Here is a 24837-nt window from a genome sequence, read left to right as displayed (position 1 = left end):
TGGCTGTTAACAGCTTAACATGAGGCCCTGATAGATTGATAAGGAGCTAAACAGGCCCTGAATCACATATTTACAATCTGGCCATGCTATAATTGAGGCTCATGTTGGGTAATTGTCAGCATGGTTGATAGGGAACATAACAGCAGCAGCTATTTGTCTTTTAAATGGGCAATTAAATTATTCAGAATTATAGTTGATAGCCTTCCGTACATCTGAGCCATAGTTGGTTACTTGAGGCTTTAATTTAGTTCATGCATAGCTCTAGGCTCTCTTTAGATAAGCCTACCTGTGTCCCTGGGCAGTTTCTCAGGTGGGCTCTCCAGCCCATGATGAGAATCCCTCTTCTGTAGCTTGGGCACTAATGGTGGTATTCTAGATGGTCTGTGCACCAGCTTTAGTGTGACAGCCAGACCAACAGCTGAGCACATGTTTGTCTTAGTGTCAGGGCCATCAAGACATGGTTTTACCTCCAGAGCAAGAGAGAAGGCAAGACCTGCAGTACTGACTAGCCTAATTTTGCCATGTTTTCTTCATTCTGCTGTGCTTGCAGGGGAAGATTTGAGCGATTCTGCTGTCTATTTAATGTTTCTACATGGCTTTATACATTATGGGACATTTTAGCCAAATAGGAGTGAAAGTTTACGAGCCATTAAACATGCAGAAGTAGTTGGGACAGCTCAGTTTCTCCTCTGGTTGCTCTGTGTGGTAGCATTAGCAATTCTGAGCTAGTCACGCAGTGGGACATAGCTCAAATTAATTAGCTAAATTGCTACCTAATGGCAGTAAGATTTGATGCCACTTAATATTTCAGTGCAAACGTGACAGGCAGGTTAACGTATTTAAATACAATTGGGTCTCCTTTTCTAATGGTGTATTGAGCTCTTGTTTGGGCCGTCTGCGGCACTCATTGTGCTCAATTAATTTTGCCATTATCTCTGGTCTGATCCGCTATTAGCTCTGACAAAGCATACAGCCACCTCACAGCCCCCTCCTTCAGTGCTGACCAACCTGCGGTAAGGATGCTGCAATGAAATAGAACAGGGAAAGCGTGCCCTATGCTTTGCACATAATTAAGTCACATTAATATCAAGAGACATAATTACAATTTCAAGTTTATCAAGAGAAAGCCCTGTCGGTAGCTTGCAGCCTGAAGCGTTGGGCTGCCCTGTGTGCTGTACAGTTGTTTCAGGCTGTAGAGAAACTCGGGCTGGAAGGTGTCAATTCTTAGTGTCCCGTTCCCAAGAAGACCCACTGGGGTTGCTTACACACCTCTTAGTTTTCTTTTCTTTCACGCTTTCTTTCTGCCCGCCCTCTCCCCCCACCCCCTTGTGAAGCAGCCCTTCTGGCTTTGTTGTAAGTGTGGTTTGTAATCATTGTACACATCCCAGATGGTTCATGAAAACTCTTTGAAATGCCATCTGCCAGGCGTGTGTCCAGCCGGCAGCCTGTCATTCTGCTACAAGAAAAACGGAGGCGGGTTTTCCCTTCCCCCTGCCTCTGAATTGCATTCAGTAACACTTGCTCAGATGCGAGGCAGGATAACAGCCTGAGCATCTGCAAGCAATCTTTGCTCTAGACAGCAACATGGAAAGTGGTTGGGTTTTTCGCTTTGCCCAGATAAGATATCCTAACCAGTGTTGTTTTTATTTTCCCCCTGTTTATTTCTGGAGACCGACGGGAGGTGACAAATGTTATCTCTGTGATGTAATGTTTTTCTTTTATGCTGTGGCTTGGCGTTTCTAATGCATTCAGTGTGTGTTGCAGGCAATCGCGCTGATAGCGAGCACATCTGCGATTTTTCGACTTGAACATATTCAGGAAATTAAGAACACTGAGATGAAACAAATAGATCCATTAAAATGGCTCAGAGGAATTATGGCAGAGATATAATTGTCATGTCAAATAGGCAGCCAGCACGAGTAAACTGCTGACTGCAATTTCACCACTATAAAAATTCAGAGGGGGAAAAAAAATGATTAATAAATACTCTCTGTGGGAAGATATAGATAAAGAAAAGATGAGAACTTGAAAAGATAAAGTAAAATGAATCCTGAAGTTCCTTGATCTTTGTCTCTCACAATCATGTGTTGTCAGTTACTGTGGAGAAGCAAGACCCAATCCCTGCCATTCAGCTCACCTGGCTCGGGGTGATGGATGTTTGGCAGATGCATTTGATGAGGAGTGTTGTGGTGTCTGGTTCTTGTTCTGTTGGGCTTCAAGCATAGAGCAACCACAGCACAGCCTTGAATGTCCTTGCTGGAGTGTTTTGTTGCTCTGATGGGCCCGGCATAGGGGAATTAGACAGGGGCCAAGAGCCATGGTGCCTCAATGCGGGTCATTGCAGCGTGAACATCCAAACTGGAAAGAGTTGTTCTGCTAATAGGGTGAAGGTATCCATGATCTTGTCCATCCCCTTTTTGGCTTTCCTTCCTCCTACGTTTACCCATTCACATGCAGCTCCAGGAGAAGGAATGATAGCAAAGCCACAGGAATTTACGGGCTATATCATGAAGGCTGGTGGTAAATAAAATGAGAGAGTTTCTATTTTGAAACAAGAAATGGAGGGTTTTGAAGAAAGTGGATGTATGTCAAGGAAATTAATCTACTGATAGTGATTCAAGGGTGACATTCCATCAAGACTGACCTCTTGAATAATCTCTTGGATGAATAGGGTAAAGGAAGACTTTCTGCTTTCCTGGCACTTGGGGAAAACAGTTGCCACATATGGGCATGGTAAATTTATGCTCTTTCAGCTTCTGAGAGCTGGAATTTTCCCAATTAGTTTCCAGAAGCTCAACTTCTTTATACTTTCTTCAGCCCTTTTATAAAGGGTTTAAGAAATTGTATGAACTGAGGAGATACTGCCCAGGGGCCAGGGTAGTCCTGCAGAAGTGAGAAGTCACGCTTCATTAAGTATTAGACATGGTTTCCATGTCTCTAAAATAACTCCCAAGACAGCAGATTGGTTGCAACCACAGCACTCAGACACCTCCAACCCAAAGACGCAGCTCTTTTCTTTAGTTTAGTTCCCCCTAACATAAATAAAGTAATAAGTAGATATAAGTGAGAAGAGGTCTTTATGATGTGAAAGAATGTTTGGTGAGAAAAAGTGATACAGAAACAAGAAGGCGGCAGAAGTTGTCTTATCTGAGAATAGAGATGCAGTTTTAGTGAAGCTGAAGCTCTGCTAATGGCAGGAGGGTTGGACAAGTGGTATCATCAGCTCAGCCTAAGATTTATGTCTTAGTTTGTTTTTACGTGGATTCCTGACTCTTGTCCTTGCTCTGTGTAATGCAGAATTGTATTTTATAGATATCATTATATCTTTACAATCATTTTTATCGTCCGTTTTAACAGTTGATAAGAAAACAGTATTAATGTACCAATTTTTCCTTTCAGGCACAACCCGCCCTCCGAGAGAAGGAGAAGTGCCTGGTGTGGACTATAACTTTCTGACTGTGGAGGAGTTTCGGGAGTTGGAGCGAAGTGGGACCCTTCTGGAAGTAGGAACCTATGAAGGTATGGAGTCACAGGCAGTGAAAAAGCACTTCAAGGAGCTGTGGTAGGATGTCTGCCTTGCATCACCTTTGCTCGAGTTAACCAGTCCCATTCAAGGCCTTGCTTTCTATTCTAGCCTCCTGCTTTCCCGTTTTGCCTGTGCCCAGAGAGAAGGAATTTCAGTACTACTCTGTGCTTTTGTATAACTTCTCATCAGTTACCTGAAAGATTAGCATCAGTTGCCAGGAAAATCTAAGATGAGATCTGATAACAAAACACTGAAGGGAGGCAGTGTAGCAGTGAATGGAAATGCATCTTTTCTTTGTATCCTCTGTAACCACTCTCCCTTTTCACGTTTTCTTCCCTCCTGCTCTCTCCTTCACCTTCATCTCTTCATTTTCTTCCCTGTGTACACACATCCTTCATTGCCCAATTGTGTCTCTGGATGCAGCTACATGGTGCACTGCTTTTGGCCTTTCTCTTCTTCTTTCTTCTTGGATAATTACTTAGAAGCCAAGTCATTGTGTTGATTCTTTCTACAGCACAGCTTTGCAAACAACAGCGCTGAGCCAGCCAAGGGGCAATTAAATGTCACTGGGGTGAGAGCAGGGAAAAGATGGCTTTGCCTCTCAAGAAAATGCAAGACAAATTGGCTGAATTTAGTTATGCAATAGGATTTGTTGATCTAAAGATGCATTCAATATTTAATGTGAAACTACTTTTGGAGGTGTGGGGTTTTGTTACTGTTTTTGATTTTCCTTGGTTTGCATAAAGATGCTGCAAACATTACTTGGTTTCGGTCTTCCATCTCTCTGAGCTGATTGGCCCCATCAGTACCAACACTAAACATTCCAGCAAGAGCCCTTCTTCAAAATGAGCTTTTTCCTCTCCTTATTTCTAATTACAACATTAAATTAGTTTTCCCTGTCACGGTGCTTGAAATAGATCAGCTGAACTGCTTTGCTGTTGCTTCCTGATGGTATTTGTTCTGGTGTCCTCTCCACTTGGAAAGACAGAATGGGTAACTGTCTGTAAGCTGGCTCCTGGGACAAGCTGGGAAGAAGCTTTGAGGAAATGCTGCACCCACCTGGGACAGTTACAACCTGATGGCTTCATTGCTTCTGCAATTAAATGCCATAGCTGCTAAGGAATTTGGATTTCATGGGTAAATTTTGAGTTGCTGTGCATGGGGTCAATCTCTCAAAGTCTAACGGGTTTTTCATTTCTGTGGATGATAGACATGTCAGCTTGGAGAGGCTAATTTGAGAAATAGGAAAGAAGCTTCTTAGCTCCATTGTCATCAGTAGTTCTGCTGCTTAGTAGTGCTGGAGAGCTGGCCCATGGAAAGCCAGTAAGAAGGAAGAACAGAATGACAATATGTGTGCACACATATGCGACAAGACATGGCTCTTTGGTCATGAAGTCAGAACAAGGAAATATTCTTCTATTTCTCTCTGGAGAACAATAAAATAATACTGTTAATGCATTGCTTTCATTATTAATAATGCTACTTATTGTACCAAACAGGAATTAAACAGTTGGAGAGATAGTTACGTTCATTTACACTGTAATGAGATGATATAGTGATGAAGCGAGGGTTCTGGTATGGAGTGGAGAATAATGATGCTGATTAGGGAGATTCTGCCACATGATGTAAGACAGATTTGGTGGTACTGAATGAACTGAGAGGTGAAAGAAGCTCCTGAGTGCTGCAGTAAGGTAGCAACATTTTGCATGGAGAAAGGACACAATTTCTTTAAAATGCACAGCAGGCAGTATTTAAGAATGGTTTCTAAGACCTAGTGCTCATGCTGGGGAAGAACACCTCATGAGAAGCTCCTGAAGTTTGAATTGTTGGAAGCAGAGGCTGAGGTTTGTGTTTCCAGCTGCCCCAGTGGTGACTCAAGCAGGATGATGGTTTGGGGACAGGGTTGTCCTGAGGTTCCCCTTTGGTCATTTGTTTCTAAGAGTCCACACGAGATGATGGGTGGGAGATGGATGCTGGTGTGCTTGGAGTTCTTGTGCTACGTTTCAGCAGAGGGTGACCTCAACAGTGAACAGTTTGTTCTGCTATTAACAGACAACCTTCATTTGCCTTTTGAAGATGTAAAGCCCCCATGAATCTAGCACTATTACTGGGGAAAACTTTGTGGGAGAAGATGTAACAAAAGCTTTTGTTTAATAACGGTTACTGAAGGGAGCTTCTGGGGAGGAAGATTAGAAAACAGGGAGCTTTCGGAAGGGGGGTAAAATGCAGAACTTTGATGCTGAGATGGATACTATTGATTTGGAAGGAATAACGAACAAGCAGAAGAGAACAGCTGGAAACCACAGGATAGTAGGAGAGCATATCAGGTTTTGAAAGAAAAACTTGGGCTTTGGAAGTGCTCTAATAGCAAGGAGAAACCACAAGCTGAAAAGGTGTTGCCTACCCACTGGGCTGCATAATACCGTCAGTATTTCTTCTGGTGCACTGCAAATGTGTTCTTCTGGGCAGTTTTTGATTGACGTCTCTGTGAATGCAGAGCAGGCACGGCAGCCTCTTTTCTGGCCACCTCCTGATGCACCCACAAATCCTCCATAAAATCACAATCAGGTGGGAGGGTGAATTTGAAAGCCTTAATTCCTGAGGTTCCCATATCCAGTTTTAAGATGCTGCTTTTTAACCATAAAGCTTAGAAACTTCCCCTTTCTTCCCTTAAGAAAGCTCCATTTTCATCATATGAATCCAGGAGCTGGAGCTGAAATGCTGGAAGACCTGTCCAAAGCTGCTGTGCTGCACCAGTATTGGTCAGTTATGCACCACATGCTCGAGCCAGGTGGTAATTCCTATTGACAGCTCTCATAAGGAAAAGAAATCTTTTTAGCTTGCGCATTATCTGAGCCTTCTGGTGAATAGGAAATTGATATAATTGCAATCTCAGGCATTTATTGACCAATCCTTCAGAGTATAAAAATACTGATGGATGCATGGACATAATTGTGTAGGTTACTAATTACTTAGCAATCACTTCTGCATTTGAATTGCAGGCTCTCACAGAGACCCCGAGGGAGTGCAGTTTTGGCAGGGCCACAGCTTCTAGGTTTTATTCCCATTTCTTCCCCAGCCTACGAAGCGGCCATGGGAAAACCAGGTGGCTGCTCTGTACTTCGGATTCCCAGCCTGGAGGAATATAAAAACAACACTTCCTTCTTTCTTCATTAATATTTCAGCAGATATCTTGTGCCTGCGGTTATCTCCTGTTACAAATAGGAGTGAGATGGTGGCACTGATGACATTTCAGATCTGGATGCAGGCACTGCATGGAGACATTAGCATGGTGGCTGAATCTTGAATGGGGATGGCTGTGTCACTGGGGTCTGGCGAGACTGAATTAATGAATGCCTGCCCAGCACTTAGTGATCCTCAAAAGAAAAAGTGCTGCACTTTATAACATGCGAAGGGTTATTACATTATGGAATATTATTGTCAAGGCATCATCTTTCATTCACGGGACAAGTGTTATGTGATTGCCAAGAGAAGTAATAAGTAATCTGCATTAGTCTCATGACTAAGATGTAATGGGGTGACTTGCTAACGTTTTTAAAGTGTATAAAACTAGCTACTGTAGACAGGGTCTCTGATTGCGGTACTTAATGAGTGTAATAAATTACCTTAACAGTGTAGTTAGAATTTCAGCTGAAGTAGAGAGGTGTATTCAACAACATGCTTCAATTCAAGATGCCTTTAGCCTAACATGCCTGATGTGCACACTCTCCTTGGGTTTCTCTGCAGCAGAGCTGCTCACCCAGCTGCTGCAGCAAAATGGCAGGATTTTCATAGCTGTTCTTCTGGTGCGTTCACAGCCTGTGTGTCTCATCAGCTTGGTCCAAACTTGAAATGAGTGCCACGTCTGTGCTATGCAGAATGCAAGGCTGAGCAAGTTGGGCTGGCAGATGCTGGGGATGCCCATGCAGCAGATCAACATGTTCCACTTAATAAGATAAGATCTGCTTATTAGTGTCTCTGTACTGCAGATTGACTCAATAATTCAATAAATGTCTCCTTTGGCACCATATTTTATAGGTAAAGGAGGTACACACACAAGTGTGCTTGTGACAGAGACAGCAAGTAAAGGTTAAAGTCTTTTTTTTTTCCCATTAAAGTAGTCTCTGTTAGTAAAATAAATCAAAGAGCTGTTGTCTCCTCGGACTACTTGGTAATGATATGACAGAATAAAGAGATACTGTCCAGAGGGACCTGGACAGAGTTGAGAAGTGGGTTCATGTGAACTTAGTGAGGCTCACCAAGGCCAAATGGAAGGTGCTGCACGTGGGTTGCAGCAATCCTACATGCATACTGACTGGGAAAAGGGCTCCTTGGGAGCATCCCTGCATCCCTTCCAACCCAAGCTGTTCTGTGATTGTGATGAATATTCACTCACATACATCTGTGTACTGCAGAAAGATGCCTCGTCTACCTTTGGCTTTCATGCTTAGCTTCTTCTTTAAACTGCTAGTAAGAAGGAAAAGGATGTTTTTGTCGGTGTGTGATTATTAGTATTAAACATGTGAATGCAGCTATATTGAAGTGTCATCAGATAACAGTGCTTCATTCTACAAACAGCTAAAGTCACAGCTGAGTAACTCTTCCTCTCTAAAAGCGAATATTCAAGTATCTGATAGTGTTTTAGACAGGCTTTGAATTTCCTGTAGAATTTCTGCTTGGCTTCTCTGTGCATTTACAATGAGATGTTTTCCATTGTAAGTTATGTCTGAAGTTATTCCTTGATAGTTTTGCTTTTCACTGCTTTTTAATGTATCTTAAAACACAGACCTTGGGGGCGGAGGCTGTCCTGAAGCACCTCTGACAAAATGGGCACCGTGCATGGTATTTTCTTGATTCCTACAGCCTTGTGCTGTATAGGCTGTGTTCCAACCACTTCTCCTGTGTTCTCTGTATGTGCCACGCTCAAGTTCATGTGAATTTACTTGCGTGTGAATATAACAAATAATCTAATATAGCTGAGCTTGGAAGCACTATGAGATGCCATGGTTGTCCTTTGCCACCAGTATCTTTCTATGTATGTGTTATTATTAATTGTCTTTCCTTTGTTTTGGCTTGTTAGAAATGTACTCTGCATTATAAGTGCTTGGATGTAGCTGTGCATGAGCGCTGCCAATAGCATATGGCAACACCTGGTGATAACGCATTAAATATTAGAATAAGTGAGACTGAATTGATATTAAGGTGACTTCCTGCCAACCTGTCATTGCTTGCAGGGCCACGAACTGCAGTTTTTGTTAGATTTCAAGCATGAATTGAAATGTGCAAATGTAGTATTTCGACTAATTTATCCCAAAGTCTGGACTGATCTTTTAGTTAACCTCTCCATTTGTAACTGAAGAAAAATTGACAGAGAATCTGCTCGTTATAGCAAATTGGATTTGCATATGTTGTAGGCTAATTTCTCTGAGCTCCATTCCGTTGTGTGTGCTTTGCTTCCGATCCAGATGCTATATCTGTGGCCTCCTCCCGGTTGCCTGGATACTCTGAGTTTCCTCAAGGCAATTGCTAATCAATGTGCAGTTGCAGCTAGGTGAATCCTGCAGACAGCAGCCAGATCTGTCATCAGAATGTGGAAATCTGTAGCAGAATATGATCTGGGAAGAGAACAGACAAAACAGTATAGCAGGAGCTCTGCTCCCAGGAATCCATTCATCGTGTGCTAATCAGACATGAGCACTCTTTGCTGTATTAAATGAGCAGAGACCCTTCTGCTAAAATGAAGGGTCAATTGTTTCGGTTCTTGTAGAGTGTAGAGAACATGAGCTGCATCTCAGAAAAGAAAACAATTACATTAATAATTACATTTGAAGTCTTCATGTCAAGACCTTGCCTTAATTTTGGTGCTTATCTCCAAGTCTCTTTCCCCAAATACGCATTTGCATGAGCACAGTGTGCTGCAAACTGCTTTTTAAAACATGAGCTCTTAATGGAGTCCTTGTTACCGCAGAGATGTAACTTTGAAGATCAGATACATTCTCATGGACACAGGGTCCTCTGTGCTACACAGAAGCTTTTGAGTGTCTTGTTGGGCTTTTTTTTTTGTTTGTTTCTTTCTTTTATAATTGCAAAATTATGCCTCACAGTAGGCATCAATAAAAGAACTCTGCTCTGCACTTTCCTCAGACAAATGCACTTGCAGTCCTAGGCCTCAATCTCTTTGCAACAAAAAAACATCAATAGAAATTCTCCCTACAAAAAGATAATAATTACAGCAAAACCAGCCCTGGAAAGCTCAAGCATCTGAACTGTAAGACTTAGGACCGCATTCTTCAGGTGGTGTTGTGCCATTGGGATTAATGCTTGCCCTTGCTCACAGCCCCTCTTCCTCCTTGCACAGCTCCCATCAGCTCTGCTACACACAGCCTCTGTGGTCTGTTTTTGTCTCTCTGCAAGAAGAGACACCTGGCCTCATATCTGTACAGTTTTAGACCCTTCTGGATTGCATCTGCCGTCTTATGTATCTCTCCCCATTCCATGAATGGACTCCTAACAGCTATGTCTGAATCAAATGGGAATTGACAGCAGTTCTTATGGGTTGGTTTCACAGTTATTTTCATGTAAGGATAGTAATTTGTGTATTTTTATGAATTACATTTCAAATTCCAGGTCACTTAAACAACTTAGAATGGATAAATTTTCTTCCCTTCAGGGGAATGTTTAATAATAGCACGTAGTTATTTTGAAATATAACACAAATTTTTCATTACCACTAGCTTTCTAAAACTTAAACAGAAAATAGCCCAAGTTCTGTGGATGGACAGCATTGCTTTAATTCATAACTATGGGACAGGATAGATAGCTTTCATTGATTACTATCTATGCTTGAGCTGGCAGAGGAAGAAGTGTTATGATGATGAGAACTTGTCTTATTGTTGTGATTAGCTGTAACTGAAGTCTAATTACTGTGTGTGATGCTGAAATGTGTAAGCTGCCGACACTTAGAGATAAGGAGATGAAAAGAAATCAACTCATTCCAAATAGCTATTATGTTTTCTTCATTATTATTGGTATTTCTGCATGCTCTCCTGAGTGGTACTTTAGAATACATGGATTAACTCATGGTTTTGGCTGCAAGAGCTGCCATCAAATTTGAGTTGTGGTTAAATGTGTTTTAAGTGCCAAAGGACTGAATAAAATAAGGGTTAGTGGAAGGTGCTTGACAAAGAATGCAGCTAATGTTATGTGCACCTGCTGAGTGAATGCATTATTCACTATTATTGCAGTTACTGTAGGCAGGATCCCAATGAGAGTGAGGAGTGGGAAGGATCAGGAACCTGCTTCGCTTCCCTTAGCAGTCAGGCATGAGAACATTCCCAGGTGCTTTGTAACTGGTGCTTCCACGGAACAACAGAGGTTGAACAGAGGAAGAAGTTTCTCTCAGGTGAAAGCTGAGCTGCTCTTTTCAGCCTCAGGGCATCCCGTTAGAGGCACCCATGCCTTGTTGGTTGCTCAGCACCCTGGAGAGTTCTGCTGGAACCAATGCGCTGAGTTGCCACAATGGTTGGGGATCCTCTGGGCTGGCAGATGCTTGTGTATGCTCATGTACCATGCTGTTAATAATTAGAGCTGATTGGATATTCAGTACAAATTACACTGGCTATGGAGTTAGACCCTTCTGTAGGCTTACAAGTGGCTCACAAAACACTGTTAAAGCATATTTTTAAATATATGTTTTTTCTCATAAACACTGTCAGATTTAATTTGAGCAAATGATGTTGAGTCTGAGTGCTTAAAAACTCTTCCTGGGCTGTTTGCTATCAGTTTCTAATGGTGCGTGTTTGGATTACTGAGTCACGGGGTAAATATTTTCTCCTTATAATTTTGTGGGAAGATAATTTTTAAGTGCCAGCCCCTCCTAATGGTGTGTTTGCCCCCATGCCTGAGCCCGCGTGCTGTGCCTTCACAATGAGCTGCTTAGCAAAGGAGAGATCTGACTACATCCAGCAAACACAAGGGGAAGAATATTTCTGTTCCCTCAATCTGTCAGCTGGAAGCTGCCTTGGAGCTTCCCTTTGCAGTTTCTCCTTGTGAGTTGGGTGCTTTGCCACACCTGTCTGTCTTTCCTTGTGTGCATCTGAAGGAAGAGCTGTGTTGGTTTTTTTTAGTATTGGCTCAGTCTGAGTCTGCCTCCTGTGGAGGAAAAAGAAAAGTTCAGCCCCCGTGGCTGTATTTCCTCCATTCTGCAAAACAAAACCCATGCATCCATAGCTGCACTTCATTTCATATTCATGTTTACTCATGATGAGCATTCATATGTGTTTGTGGGGGTCCTCTTAAGACAGCACGCAGTTGATGTAGAAAATAATGCTTTGCTAATAGTGGTACCGACCGATCATGGATAGTTTGAGAAAGAACTGGTGGTTTCGGTGTAGGTAAATTGGAACCACTTGGAAACACCTGTTTTGCTCCTGAGAAACCGCTCTCCATGAGCTCTTTGTAAGCTCAGCCTTGCTTGTTAGCAGAGGAGCTGAAAATGAGCAAACTCAAAAATGTGTATCTGTGATTGAAGGAATGATGGTAACATCTGTGCTTTGGGTTTGTCTAGAAGGAATAAAAATGCACATTAGCAACATCCACAGAGCCCCTTCATTTGCTCTGTTGCATCCATTGCAAAATCTGGATCTGTGGCTTAGCAGTTAACGTCCTTGTAAAACACATCTACTTTTTGAAAAGAGCAGAAGCAAACAAAAAAAGTAGCAGCATCTGTCTGCAGAAATGCTGAAGAGGACAGGAGGAGAGCGCAGCATTTAGCTTTTCTCTTCCCACCTACTTTGGTATTTTTCCTTTTACGCTCTCTCTCCCCCATTCCTCCTCTTTCTGCATAGAACAGTTCTGCAGTATGTAGAGCATAAGAATCTTTTCTCTAGCACAGGCTGCAACCTGCTTTAGGAGCCTCCATCCCCATTAGAGACTTTCCAGAAGAAGTAATTTCCTTCTCCCTATAAATTATGCATCAGTGTACATTTAGGATTCTGAAATGACGAACAGAAGATGAAAGCGTTGCGAAGCATTGCTGCTCCCATGGAGCTGAATCCATGACATTGTGTACAGGCTCGAGCACACCTTGTTAAGACAAACCTGCACGTGTTGCTGTCCTGGTACTCAGGCTGTGTGAGCACAGAGTAGATCCAGTGGAACCCACAGCATTGGCTTTTGCAACAAAAGCCTGCACATATATGTATGAATGTAAATAAAAGAATCTTTTTTTAGCACTGGTGTGGTTTTAAAGTGGCCTTGCATCATGTGCCTTTGGCATATGGTTTCCTTCCAGTGTAATAGGGATACACTATAAAAGGGTTTTTAGTACTTTTTGGAGGCTGGATGTTGAATATAATACCTAATTACGTACTGAAAAATAATTGTGTTACATGTAGCTTATGGAGATAGATGAGGAATGTAATCAAATGTACTCGTGTGATTTAAAGGAGAATCTTGTGCTATTGCAGAAGTGGAAGCTATACCAGTGCACCCTCACATGGCTCTTTATGCAGCTAGGGAGAATATTTGAGCCCACCTCTGATTTCCAAAAAGAAATCATTGAAAGGGTGTTTGGATGTAAACTGTTGTGCATCACAGAGCTCTGTGTGAAAGGTATCTGTTGGGCAGAGAAGCAGAGCCTGGAGCTGGAGCCTGAGCTCCTATAACTGCAGAAACCACTTCCAGTCCTCAGCTTCCCTGGGGATTTCAGAGCACGTTGAGCACTGGGCTGTAGTGAACCCATGCCAAATCTCCGTGTGGTTCCTTTGCCAGCACACCTGCATGCAGTCCATACTTCTTTCACCATCACTTCAGGGGACATTGAAGTATCCCAGGTGCATTGCAGCACTCATGTCACGCCTGGAGCAGCCATGCTGGCACAGTGCCGCTATGTCTGTGTCCATCCCAGCTCTGCCTCAGTGTCTGGTGTTTCACTTCTATCCAGGCTGATCCAACTGCTGAGCTTCCTCTTTGGAGGAAGTAGTGCCACGTGGTGCCTCTCCTTTGACAAAGTTTTCCTTTAGAGAGAGACCAGTTTTTGCTTTTAAACGCAGCATCCACTCTAAAAAAACCTGTGTGTTAAAGCAGGTCATCGAGCCTTTCATCACTTTGCTGGGTGATAGCAGTCATGAATTTTTTATTTTCTGCAGGGCTCACTCCAGATCTGCCACAGCATTGTGTGGGTGCACACATGTAAAAAAGGCTACTAATTGAAATTCAGCTGTAATGAGATGAAGTTTGGTATTCACCACGGCTGCCTTTTGTTTTAGCCCTTGTACGCTCAGTGCACCTAAACAATGGAACCATTGTTTCTGCTTTTACAACTAACAAGAATAACTTAAAAGGCAAAAAAATATGTCCGTGTCTGCTCTAGAGATGAAATATGGCCCTCAAAAAATGGGAACGCTGTGTTAGTTTACATATTTATTTACATACTAGTGGGGAGGAGTAGAGATTTCGATGGAATTGAAAATAAAACAGAAATCTCAGTGCTTTAAACTGCTCCCTTCTGAAGATGCAAATGTGTTTCTATTGCCTAGGTAACTATTATGGAACGCCCAAGCCTCCCAGCCAGCCCCTCAGTGGGAAAGTGACTTCCACCGATGCTCTGCAAAACCTGCAGTCTGGCTCCAAGCAGTCGACTCCAAAGCGAACCAAGTCTTACAATGATATGCAAAATGCTGGCATAGTGCACACAGAGAATGAGGAAGAGGATGATGCACCTGAAATGAGCAGTAGCTTCACAGGTAAATGGAAAATAGTGCGTTCTGACAGTTAGGATGCACAGGAAATGGTTTTGGTTAATTTGTCTGTCTGTCTGTGGGTTTTGCTTCCCAGGAGGTGCTTTATTTTGCAGCCTTGCATTTTAAAGTCTTCCAGCGTAGGAAACTGCTAGATTTTTAATCAGGGCTCTTAAACTGTGAAGAATAATTGAGAATTGTATAAAAGATGTTCTGTGGTAACGTGCAGTTTCATCATTAAGGACACATTCATATTTCTTTCAGAAATTGTCTGTTGGGTGCAGGCAGATTCTGCTTTCACTTACTCCAGTGTAGATTTCAATTACATTGAGCCAAATGACAAGTTTAAGTACAGGAAGATGAAATGATGTCTGGTAGAAATTAAAGGTAACATTTGTAAGTCCCTTTATGCTCTGAGTTAATCATTCTGGCAAACGCAGAGATTTTTCTTTAAAAGAATCATATAATTACTTCTGATGTCAAGGAACATGCCATCATTTTGAACTTCGCTTTGTGGACAGTCAGCTTGAAATATAAGTCTCCCACTGGAAATCAGAAACTTTCTAAGTTGAAATGATCTTGAATACTACATGAGATACACTCGTCTTCATTGTAAATTAGCCCAGAACCTCAATTCTGTCTGTAGCTTTGTCAGCTCATTGTCAGTTCAATCTTAGCCAAGCTCAGAAAGTTCAAGGAAGAGCTTGACCTGTGGTTGAGTTCCAGTCATTAAAATCAATATGAAATGGTTCGGGCATGGCACATTTGGAACTAATTATTGCTCCTTCTGAAATATATGACTGTCCTGTTCCCCTCCTTGCACTGGGAGATACTGCACACAATTACAAGATCCTCTTCCCCATGGTCCCTTCCAACAGACTGAGGGCTATGCATTGTGGAAGTGAGGCCTGATGTCCTACTCAGTGCAGATCTTAATGCGGCTCTGGCTATCATCAAGCAATAGCTGAAAGATCACTAGAAACTTGTGTAATATAAAGTCACACATCTCTGTGGAGCTTGAGAAGGATTTAGGCCACAATATAGTTTTGGTCTTTCTCATGTCAGGTGGTTTTGAGGGTTGTGCTCTGCCAGGATGTTACTCTTCACATTTTTCTGACTCAAAACACTGCTAGCTGGTCTCATCCTTCCCAGGCTACAAATCCCTGTCTCTGCCTCCCAGCTCCTTTATGAAGTTTTTCACTTGAGGGTAATTTTTCATGGGTTGTGAGGTGGCAGCAAGCTCAACTCTTATTGCAGGACCTGATTTTATGAGGAAGGCAGTGAGAGATGCTATTTGCCTTCCTTTCCACTCATCTCAGTACTTCGCCCCTGAACTGAGCGTAGCATCATTTATTTTCCTCATTTTATTTCAACAAGATGAAATACTGGAAGATGCAACTCATTTGTCATAACGTTCTCACACCTTGGCCCCTTGCCTCCATGAAATGGGCACAGAATCAAGAAAAGAGAGATATTCCTCCTATACCAAAGTGATTCCTTATGCTTGTTTCACGTGCAAGTGTGCTAGTCATATTAAAATGCTCCCGCTTCCTTAGCAGACCTCTCAGTGACTTGTGTTTTTCAGGCTGTGGCATGTTTACACTCACAGTCTCAAGCTGGCGATGATTCATTCATGCCTTTTTATCTTGTCAGCTTCTACCTAAAAATATCAAACAGCGGGAAGGCTAGAAAGCAAGCATCTGAGAGTGCTGCTGTAGTCTAGATCTTTTTCTTCCATCATCTTCCAGCTTCTTATTTTCAATATCTTGTCCTTTTGCAGAAGCAGCATGCGTGGTTGAAACAGTACAGGAGCTGCCATTAGTGAGACCCCCAAAAAACAGGGCTGGGGGCTCTTTAATTAGCTGTAATTAGGGGTAGGGGGAATGACCAGCAATACTTCGTGTATATAGCTCAAAACAGCACGAATATAAGCATGAACAGTATTTCCATAAAGGGAGAAGGGACAAATACATCATAAAATAACCCTTAGTGACTTTGGTAGGAAATAGTGTAGATCTGTGTAGTAGAGCTCTCTAGACATCTCAGATGGGCACTTACGAACATGTGGACACATGGTACAGTGCTGACATTCATTTTAATTTTTAATTAAAAAAGAAAAAATACAGTGCTAGAGAAGTTCACCATTGGCTTGTTGACTTTGAGTTTCTGGCTGCCTTGTAAAGCATCTCTCCTTTTGATCATTCTTCAGATAGGAAATGTTATTCTCCTAATTCTGAATATGGAAAATGTGTTTAATCTACAGCAGAGTCTGGTGACCAAGACGAACATCACACGCATATCGTCAGAGAGACAGCCCCACCGTCTGCGATTGATAGCCACACCAATCTTCCCACCACGGAACCATCTCAGAGCCTCCCTCAATACCTACCTCCTTCTGCCGAGGATAACCTAGGTCCTCTGCCAGAAAACTGGGAGATGGCCTACACCGAGAACGGAGAAGTCTATTTTATAGAGTAAAGCTCATTCTCGTTGTTCTGATTCCATCTCTCTCCCCCTCTGCGGGCAGAAGTAAACCTCTATGGATGCACTGTGTGTGTGTGTATGAAATATTTAGTGTCTGTGTTATGTTGCAGAGCTAAAAGTTCTTTACTGCTTGTGAAGGGTGTTTGCATTTCCTGATTGGATTAACGTCCAGATGACTCCCAAGTTCAAAGACAAGAGAATTCCTCCACTCTCACCCAGAGCCAGGCTGTGGACTGCGTGCATTGTCAGAACAGCCAAATGTGTTAACATGCTGCAGTGGTTTGCAGGAGGCATAGTTCTGTGCAAAGCAGGCACAGTAAATTCAGGAAAGCAAAAAGCACCTGGTGTTGTACAGGCTTTGCCTAAAAGCCTCTGTGCTGTCAGCAGCTTTATGATGATATTGATTTTTTCTTCATGCCGTAAATAATGGTCTCTAATTATACTTGTCTAGATTTATTGAGATAGGAGTAACTTATAAAACAGAACCTGTTGTGGAGCTGAGCTAGATTAAAATTCAATTAACTTATGAAACTCGAGGCCTTAGCTGTGCAAGCAGAGGGAGGGATAAGGAATTGATTTGAGCTTTGGGAGAAGCCAAGGAGAGGTTCATCGTTGCAGGTTTTCTCTTGGTTGCAGGGGCAGGGGAGCAAATTAGAGAAGAGTGCCAGAATGCTGGAGATACCAGGGAAATTTTGAGCATCCTAGCACAGAAGTAGATCAAGTAATTTGTTAGATCTTTTGCAGGAGAGTTAATAGTCATGGTGGAAAAATATAGTCTGCATCTACGCCTTGTTGTCTGATGGCAAAGTCTGGAAGCACACCAAATGCTGCCTTACCTGGAGAGCAGATTTTGAGGGTACAGATGCACAGGGTCTGTGCGAGAGCGTGTTGGTGTGGATATGGTGTTGAATGGCTGCAGTTGTATTAATTCTAAGGACACTCTGAGCCTAGAAAACAATTTAGTTTGATTTGTTTCAAGCTAATGAGCTGGTGCATCCAAGCTGGTTCAGATGCCTGAAACCATCATCTGCAGCACTTTGAGTTATCAAGTCAGGGTGCAGAAGGGAGCATCTGAGATGCATGCAAAACCACCAGCACAGGTCTAGTGGGGCTGGAGCTGTGTGCTGGAGAACTGACCCTGCTGGCTTGTAACTGAAGTGATTTATCCTGAGAATACACTGAACTGATGTGCTAGTTGGATTTTCATTACCCCATTTATCCCAGTCCTTACCCTGTATGTAGGCCAGTCCATGTTGCAGGTCTGACACAATGCTCTCTCTGTGATCTGAAAGGTGTTCAGCTAAATTCTCTGCGCCTCAAGAAAACACACAGTTGTGAGCCTTGGGTTGCTAAATGCAGAGTTAGAGGAAATATGTAAATATTCATTTGCTCTCCTCCCACAGCCCTCTTTCTCAGCTAGGCTGCACTTTCCTATTTATAAGTTGGCAGGACCCCTCAGCTTTATTGTTTTTAATTTGCCCAACTTGCTGAATTTCTGCCATTCAGTTTTCAAGCTGGAGATTAATTGTTCTGAAGCATACAAAAGGTTTAAAAACCAGTTTGCTCATCCTGCCTTGGGCAGGCAGGGCAGCAGAATGTGTAAAGCAATGACTTTATAGAATCATAGAATTATTACAGCTGGGAAAGACTGCTAATATCAAGTCCAACCCCAACCCATGCCCACTGACCACGTCCCTCAGTGCCACATCTCTATGGTTCTTGAACACTTCCAGGGACAGTGACCCCACCACCTCCCAGGGCAGCCTACTCCAATGCCTCACCATTCTTCCTAAGACAATTTTCCTAATATCCAATGATTTGGATGCTAGGAGCAGGGCAGTCACAAGTCGTAGCAATAAATACGAGTTTGCTGGTCAGGTGTTAGTTCCTCGAGGATTACAGCTCTCATTATGGCATTTCCTATGTCATGAAGCTGTTGTGATGCTGAGGTTAAGCTTGTACACTTCTCCAAGACCCTGAAGGAGAATAGTTTTTCTACGGTACTGAAGCTCCAAACTGTTGAGCAGTGAAGACGTAAGCCAGACAAATAGCACCTCAGGGACCAGAGGGTTGTCTTTGCAGGTCAGGTCTGTGATGACATCAGGCTGTGGCATTATATTACCAGCTTGTCTCCATATGCATATGAAATGATGGGAGGAGATAATTTTTAGAGAATGACTTGCAATGCTGTTCACACTGCAGTGTTCACTGCCAGGACTGTCACTGCCAGGCTGCCTGGGGATTGGTAGGGGGGAAGAGTTGAAAACAAAGTTGTTCTGCTTCCATCCAAGGCTCCCACAGAACATTTCTGTTGGTGTAATTAGAAGTTGTCACTGGAAGTTTTGCTTTTGACTAATGTGAGGGCCATATCCAAACAAACGTTAAAGGTCTTCTGCAATGAGAAAGGTCACTGCGTGTTTTATGGGGGAAGGGAAATTTATGTATTTTCATCGGGAGGCAAATGGCTTTGAGACAGCTCCTGGAATTAAGAAACAAATCACCAAAGCCACAAGTCGAGAAATTCATATTACAATATTGTAGCTTTCACATGCTTCCTGCCAGTCAGGAACACTGGTTTCCATAGTTTAGCTTTTTGTTTTTCACCTTTGTTTTTACAATGCCACAATTCCTGTGGTTTGGTGATCTAGTTTGCAGAATAGCAAATTGCAATGCTGCTGCTGCTGAGGCAAAAAGTATGCCTTCAGGTCTGCTGAATAATACAGAGGATATATATTTTTCTGTCGCTGATACTTCAGCTCTGGTTTATTAACAAAGGTCAAATTTCCATTTTTTGTTTCCAGCCATAATACAAAAACAACATCTTGGCTAGATCCACGGTGCCTGAGCAAACAGCAGAAGCCTCTAGAAGAATGTGAAGACGATGGTAAGAGACTGAAAATAGCTAAACAATAATGTGTTTGATCCGTTGACTTTCTCTTTCCTTTGCAATAACCTGTGTTCAGAAATGTGTAAAAATAATAATGATAAGGTTTATGAGTAAGTGCATAGAGGTGGTGCTCGTTATGTTGTAAAGTCACTGTGTGTGTGTGTGAGCCATCAGGAAGGCTGATTGTTTAATGAAAGTCAGCAAGAGGTGGTAGAAGGACAAAGCTCTGTTTTTGCAGAGGCTTTCCAGTACACACCAGTGCTGACCATACCCCAGAGCTCCGTGGGTCCCCATGTAGCAGAAACACATCAGGGCCTCAGTGGGCTCCATTGTGTTGCCCTGCTTTAATCAGAATTGTGTTTGGGCAGAAATAACTCAATTGCTTCACTTTTAAACTTAACGTTTGGAGGTACACTTGATGTTAGGATTGCTCAAAACAAGTTCTGTTGGAAATGGTAGATTTTTGTCACTGATAATCTGCATCAATGTAATTTTGTATTCCTTGAGATGTTGAAAATGCAAGCCACTGTCAGGTTTAGAGCAGCCAGAGGCAGGGCTGCTAATGGAAGTTCTTTCCCTGCACTGGATGAAAAGGAACTAATGACAAAAATAACTTAAACTTGGGAAAACTTGCATGGAAATTTTGGTCTACAGACCAGAAAAGGTGTTGGGATCTTAGTGAATAATTTTGGCTGACACAGTGCTATCGTGGTGGACAGATAAAAGCAGAGAGTTTCACCTCATTGGTGTTGGTGCTGTCCTTGTGAAACGAAGTTTCATAGTGTGATTAACCTCCTATGGTGTGAATCAGCCCATTGCAAGTTATGATTTTCATAGTATCGTCAAGGTTGGAAAGACCACTAAGATCATCTGGTCTGGTCACTATTTGATTTTGGGAAAGGATCAGCTTTTCCATTGGGCCTTTATGACTGGTAGGCGTTCTGATTTTTGCAATGCCCTGTTTCTCAGGCCTCCCCTTCCTCTCACTTGTGAGGTTTGCAGGATTTGAGGAGCCGTCTGTGTGTGCAACCAGGCACCAGCTGCTCCCACTGAGCAGAGCCATCAGCTGTCAGGGGAGAGCTGTGCCAATGAAAGCCTCTTTCTGGGCCTAAAAACAGATACGTCAGTGGGTAATCAGAACTGGAGCAAAATGAAATTGTAGCACACACAGGCAGAACTCCCTCTTCCTTGCAATTAAGCACTGCTGGAAGTTAAAAAAGGAGATTGCAAAAGCTCAGCACAAGGTTTATCCTTTTCGAGGGCATTTTCCCCTGAGCACAACTTCTGCCCTGGTGGAAGTTCACCCACCATGCCAGTAGCCCTGATAACATCACATGGCACTTCTTGCAGAAGGGAAAGCCTTCTAAACCTCTGGTCCTCTTTGCAATTGCAAGGCAAGCACTGGCATGATATATTTAATTGGGATTGGAGACATACAGCTGCATCATTTTGTTTTTTAATTTAGTTCGTAATTTCACAGAGTAGCAACATTTTTGTTTATCATGTCCTTAAAAGTATCAAGCTCCATCTTCCCACGTGCCCCTCCTCTTCATTCACCAAGTTACGCATTAATGAACGTTTTTAACATTCAGTACTTAGATGAGTTGCTTCATAGTGCAGCAGCGCACTGCAGTGTTTTTGCCTGGCTTCTCTGATCTTACTTCACACATAAGAATAATTGTACATCACAGCACTAAGAACAGAGAAAATTATCATGGATATTGGATGGGTTTTTTTGTGAGGGTTGTGTTGGGGTCCCACTGAAGTCATGGGACTGTAGCTCCATTTTTTGTGTCTGTTATGTGTGTGTATATGTGAGTTTCAGGCTCAATCCCATCCTGTTTGTGGGTTTTGTGCTTGTTGGATGTTCTTTTTGGCCTGTCGGGTGTTATTTCTCTGTGAGGTTTGTCCCTGGCAAGTTGGTGGTAGTTTCAAGTTGTTTAGGCTATCATAGTTCATATTTCATGTTAATGTTCCTAAACAGATGTTTTGGTAGAACCTATTGCAGATCATTGGAGTGATTTCTAGGTATCCAAATACTATGACACTACACCTTCTGTTTGCTTCTGTCATTCACTTATACAGCTTATGCTTTACCAAATTAGGTCCATGATTGTTTTTACCATCTTTGTTCTGGTTTTGTCATCATCCTTTGTTTTCTGACTGCATTATTATTATTTATAGGCTAAGCAGTACTTTAATCATCTGTGTCACTGTTAACTTATGAATATGGAGCAGGTAATGATAAATGGAGCAAGAGCGAATATTGATGGCTTTGTGTGTTTAGAAAACTACGTGATCTTTGTCCCAGGTGCCTCTAAAACTGCCTAATTCCTGTCTATGCCTTTACCAGTGCCTCTGGACTTTGGCAGGGGCCTGTGGCTCCAGTTAAATGAGTCATGAGTTGCTTCACATCCATCTTAAATCATCTGAGAAGGTACAGTGGAGTCAATCAGACCTTTCATGCACACAAATTTAGGGCTGTTCTTGAGAACCTTGCTACATTAGTTCTTATTTGGATGCAAGGTTTTTCTCTCAGATTTCCTCATTGGCATTCAGGTCTGGCCACCTGATAGATCCATATGTCTGCAGAATGGATTACAAAGGTCAGAATATGCAGATCTGAGGGAGAAGCTTCACTGCAGCGAGAAGCATACAAACGTGATGCTTTGCCACATCAAACTGTGGCATGAAAGTAACCAAGTGATATAGGTATTCCATTTTTTTTTCATTACATATGTGAAATCCATCAATATTCTGGTCGCTAGATTGTGATAAATGAATGGGAAGCTTGGGCTCAATCTATAGTAAGTTAGTGCTGGTTCTGCTTTTTGCTCTAGGGAATTTCTTGCTTGGTGCTGGTATCTGAATTTTTCTTTTAATTTTTTCTATCTCATTTACTGCTCTTCCCTTGGAGAAGAAGGGGTACACACGGAGGAACTGGACAGTGAACTAGGTAAATCATCCATCTCTCGTTTTGATGTTTGACTTCAACTGCACTGTGTTAAGCCTTCAATTGCTTTCTCCTTTTTGTCATTTTGCATCTTTCAATTTTTGCTCATTTCAACAAGCATAATTTAGCAACAAAACTTCCCTAGCCAACAAAGGTATTGGTCTTCCTCTGCTCTTATACTGATTTTCTTACCAATTCAGGGTTTTAAGAAAGCTGGAGGGCCTTAATTGTGCAAGGTTTGTTAGAAGTTATTTCCCCCTGCAGAAGTTAGGGGCTTTTACGATGGTATCACTGCCTTCAGGGTGAGGCTTAATGTTGCCGAAATCAAGTGGGTAAAGGTGAAAGTATCTCCCAGGCAAGAGAGTTAAATTGTGGTTTAGGAAGTTTCAGTATTACACAGGGTTGCTTTTGCTGAGCTTGTGAATGAAACAGCAGAACGTTTTGCTTCAGTAGGTGATTTTATAAACAGATGATTTTCAGTGATATGGTACATTTTTGTTTGCTGCATCATTTTGTGAAGAAGGCTGTCTCAATATCTAATCTCATCTGTGCTCATTCTGCTTATGCTGATGGTGGAGGTAGTTGTTACTTCTGTTCACCTACACTGTAGTGCACTGAAAGGCATGAGATTGCACAGGGTTTTGTTTCCACTCTGTTAATTATTGCTTTAAAGATGGCTGATTACAGTTTATATTTGTGCATACAGGAGGCCTGCATTACCAGAAAATTAACCTCCAGTGTCTGTAATGATTTGCAAGTTATTTTGCTTTCTGCTTTTGTGTGATTGATAGGGCATTGGCAGCCAGCAGCTTTTGAATGACTTTTAATACTACCCCAAGAGCAGTTCTCCTGGGTAATATACCTGGAATAGTGCATGAGGATAAGTGTTGAAAAACAGATGCAGGAAAACTCATTAATTGATAAGCCTGGCCCGAGTTCCTCAGGCACTTCTGCACCCAGGTGTTCTGTTTGAACATCACGAGATGTTCCCTTTGTTGTAATGCAGGAAAGCTTTATTGAGATCTCAGCCCATTGATACATTGCTGAGATTAGGAAATAATGCCATGAGGGGGAAGAGATGTTCAAATGGTTCAGCATTAGTGAGGGGGGCATGAAAACATACAGCCTGTTCACTAAGTGCGCTAGTGTTGAGTATAAACATGTTGTTGCCAGATAAATTGCTCTGCAGTGTATCTGCAGTTTGCTTTATGAATATGAGAAAATGGAAAGTGGAAGCATCTTTCAAAGAGATGGATTCAACATGGAATCATCTCTTAACGTTATCACCCTTCTGTTGTTAGAATGTTGCACTGAAGGGCACAGAAATCTGGGCTTTGGAGTAGAACTGTTATATGGTTGGGCAGATCCTCCTGGACTCACTCACCTACATGGGGAGCAATACAAGCTGAGTACGCTGAGCTCATCTCCAGCTCCTTTATGGTTGGGTAAAACCCGATTCCCTGCTTTTGGAGTTCTGTTGTTGGAATCCATCCACTCAACCATTTTCTCTGTAGAACAGGGTACTAAACAAGAGCATCTCAGTAGGAATCTGGTTATTTATCTCAGACTTTAAAGTATAAAAATTGGGAATTTTTCCTTTGAATTTACCTGCTAACAAATGCCCTGAGGCTGCAGAATGCTACATGCCAAATTAAAAACCACACGACTCTCTCAGACTCCTAATGGTGCAAAATGTATTTTTGAAGTCTTATGTTTATGAAAAATTCGAATACCCTGGGTCATCTTCAGCACAGCAGAAGAGGTAGAGAAGGGACATGAATTATTTAAAGCAGCTAAGAAGCTCGACTGTGCTACGGAAAATAATGGTTTAGATTGCTATGGAGATTACTGCTGTTAGATAAATTTCATAAGGCCTTTAGAAGTCTGAAAGTGCATCTACGTAATCAACAAGTAATGTGTTGAAAGCTACAGTTTTTAGTATTGGTATTTCTGGAAACACAGACATAGGTTCTTTAAGTGGAATGCTGAAGAGATAGAAAACTGTCTGGGGGCCTGACATGATTTTGGCACAGGAGCATTTTTGGGATTAAGAAAGCACTGAATTTCTGTTTTGTTTTGTGGACATTCTTTAAAAGAAAAGAAGCAAAACAAGATTTAACATAAAAAATCTATTGTAAGCAGAAGAAAAGTGTAGTATTCTTGAGTGTAAAAATCAAAAACAATACTAAAAGATAAACATAACTGAGCAAGAATAATGGTGGAAAACTCACTTTGAGGCATTTATACA

At 42.1% G+C, this 24837-nt stretch overlaps 1 protein-coding gene across 20 annotated transcripts in view; it reads left to right on the top strand.

Moving 5' to 3' along the window:
• The window catches only part of MAGI1 (membrane associated guanylate kinase, WW and PDZ domain containing 1), a 284497-nt gene that overhangs the window by 200082 nt on the left and 59578 nt on the right, over nucleotides 1-24837 (top strand). For 9 of the 20 annotated variants that reach the window (XM_015875214.2, XM_015875206.2, XM_015875212.2 and 6 more), the window contains exons 3-7: nucleotides 3400-3519; nucleotides 14065-14271; nucleotides 16529-16739; nucleotides 19551-19633; nucleotides 22554-22592. In XM_015875214.2, the coding sequence (XP_015730700.1) occupies nucleotides 3400-3519; nucleotides 14065-14271; nucleotides 16529-16739; nucleotides 19551-19633; nucleotides 22554-22592 (660 nt within the window). The remainder of the gene's footprint in view (nucleotides 1-3399; nucleotides 3520-14064; nucleotides 14272-16528; nucleotides 16740-19550; nucleotides 19634-22553; nucleotides 22593-24837) is intronic. The other 11 variants (XM_032447344.1, XM_032447343.1, XM_015875216.2 and 8 more) reach the window with 2 other exon arrangements.

The sequence above is a fragment of the Coturnix japonica genome, chromosome 12 (genome assembly GCF_001577835.2).
Source record: "Coturnix japonica isolate 7356 chromosome 12, Coturnix japonica 2.1, whole genome shotgun sequence".
NCBI lineage: Eukaryota > Metazoa > Chordata > Aves > Galliformes > Phasianidae > Coturnix > Coturnix japonica.
This window is presented reverse-complemented; position numbering and strand designations above follow the sequence as displayed.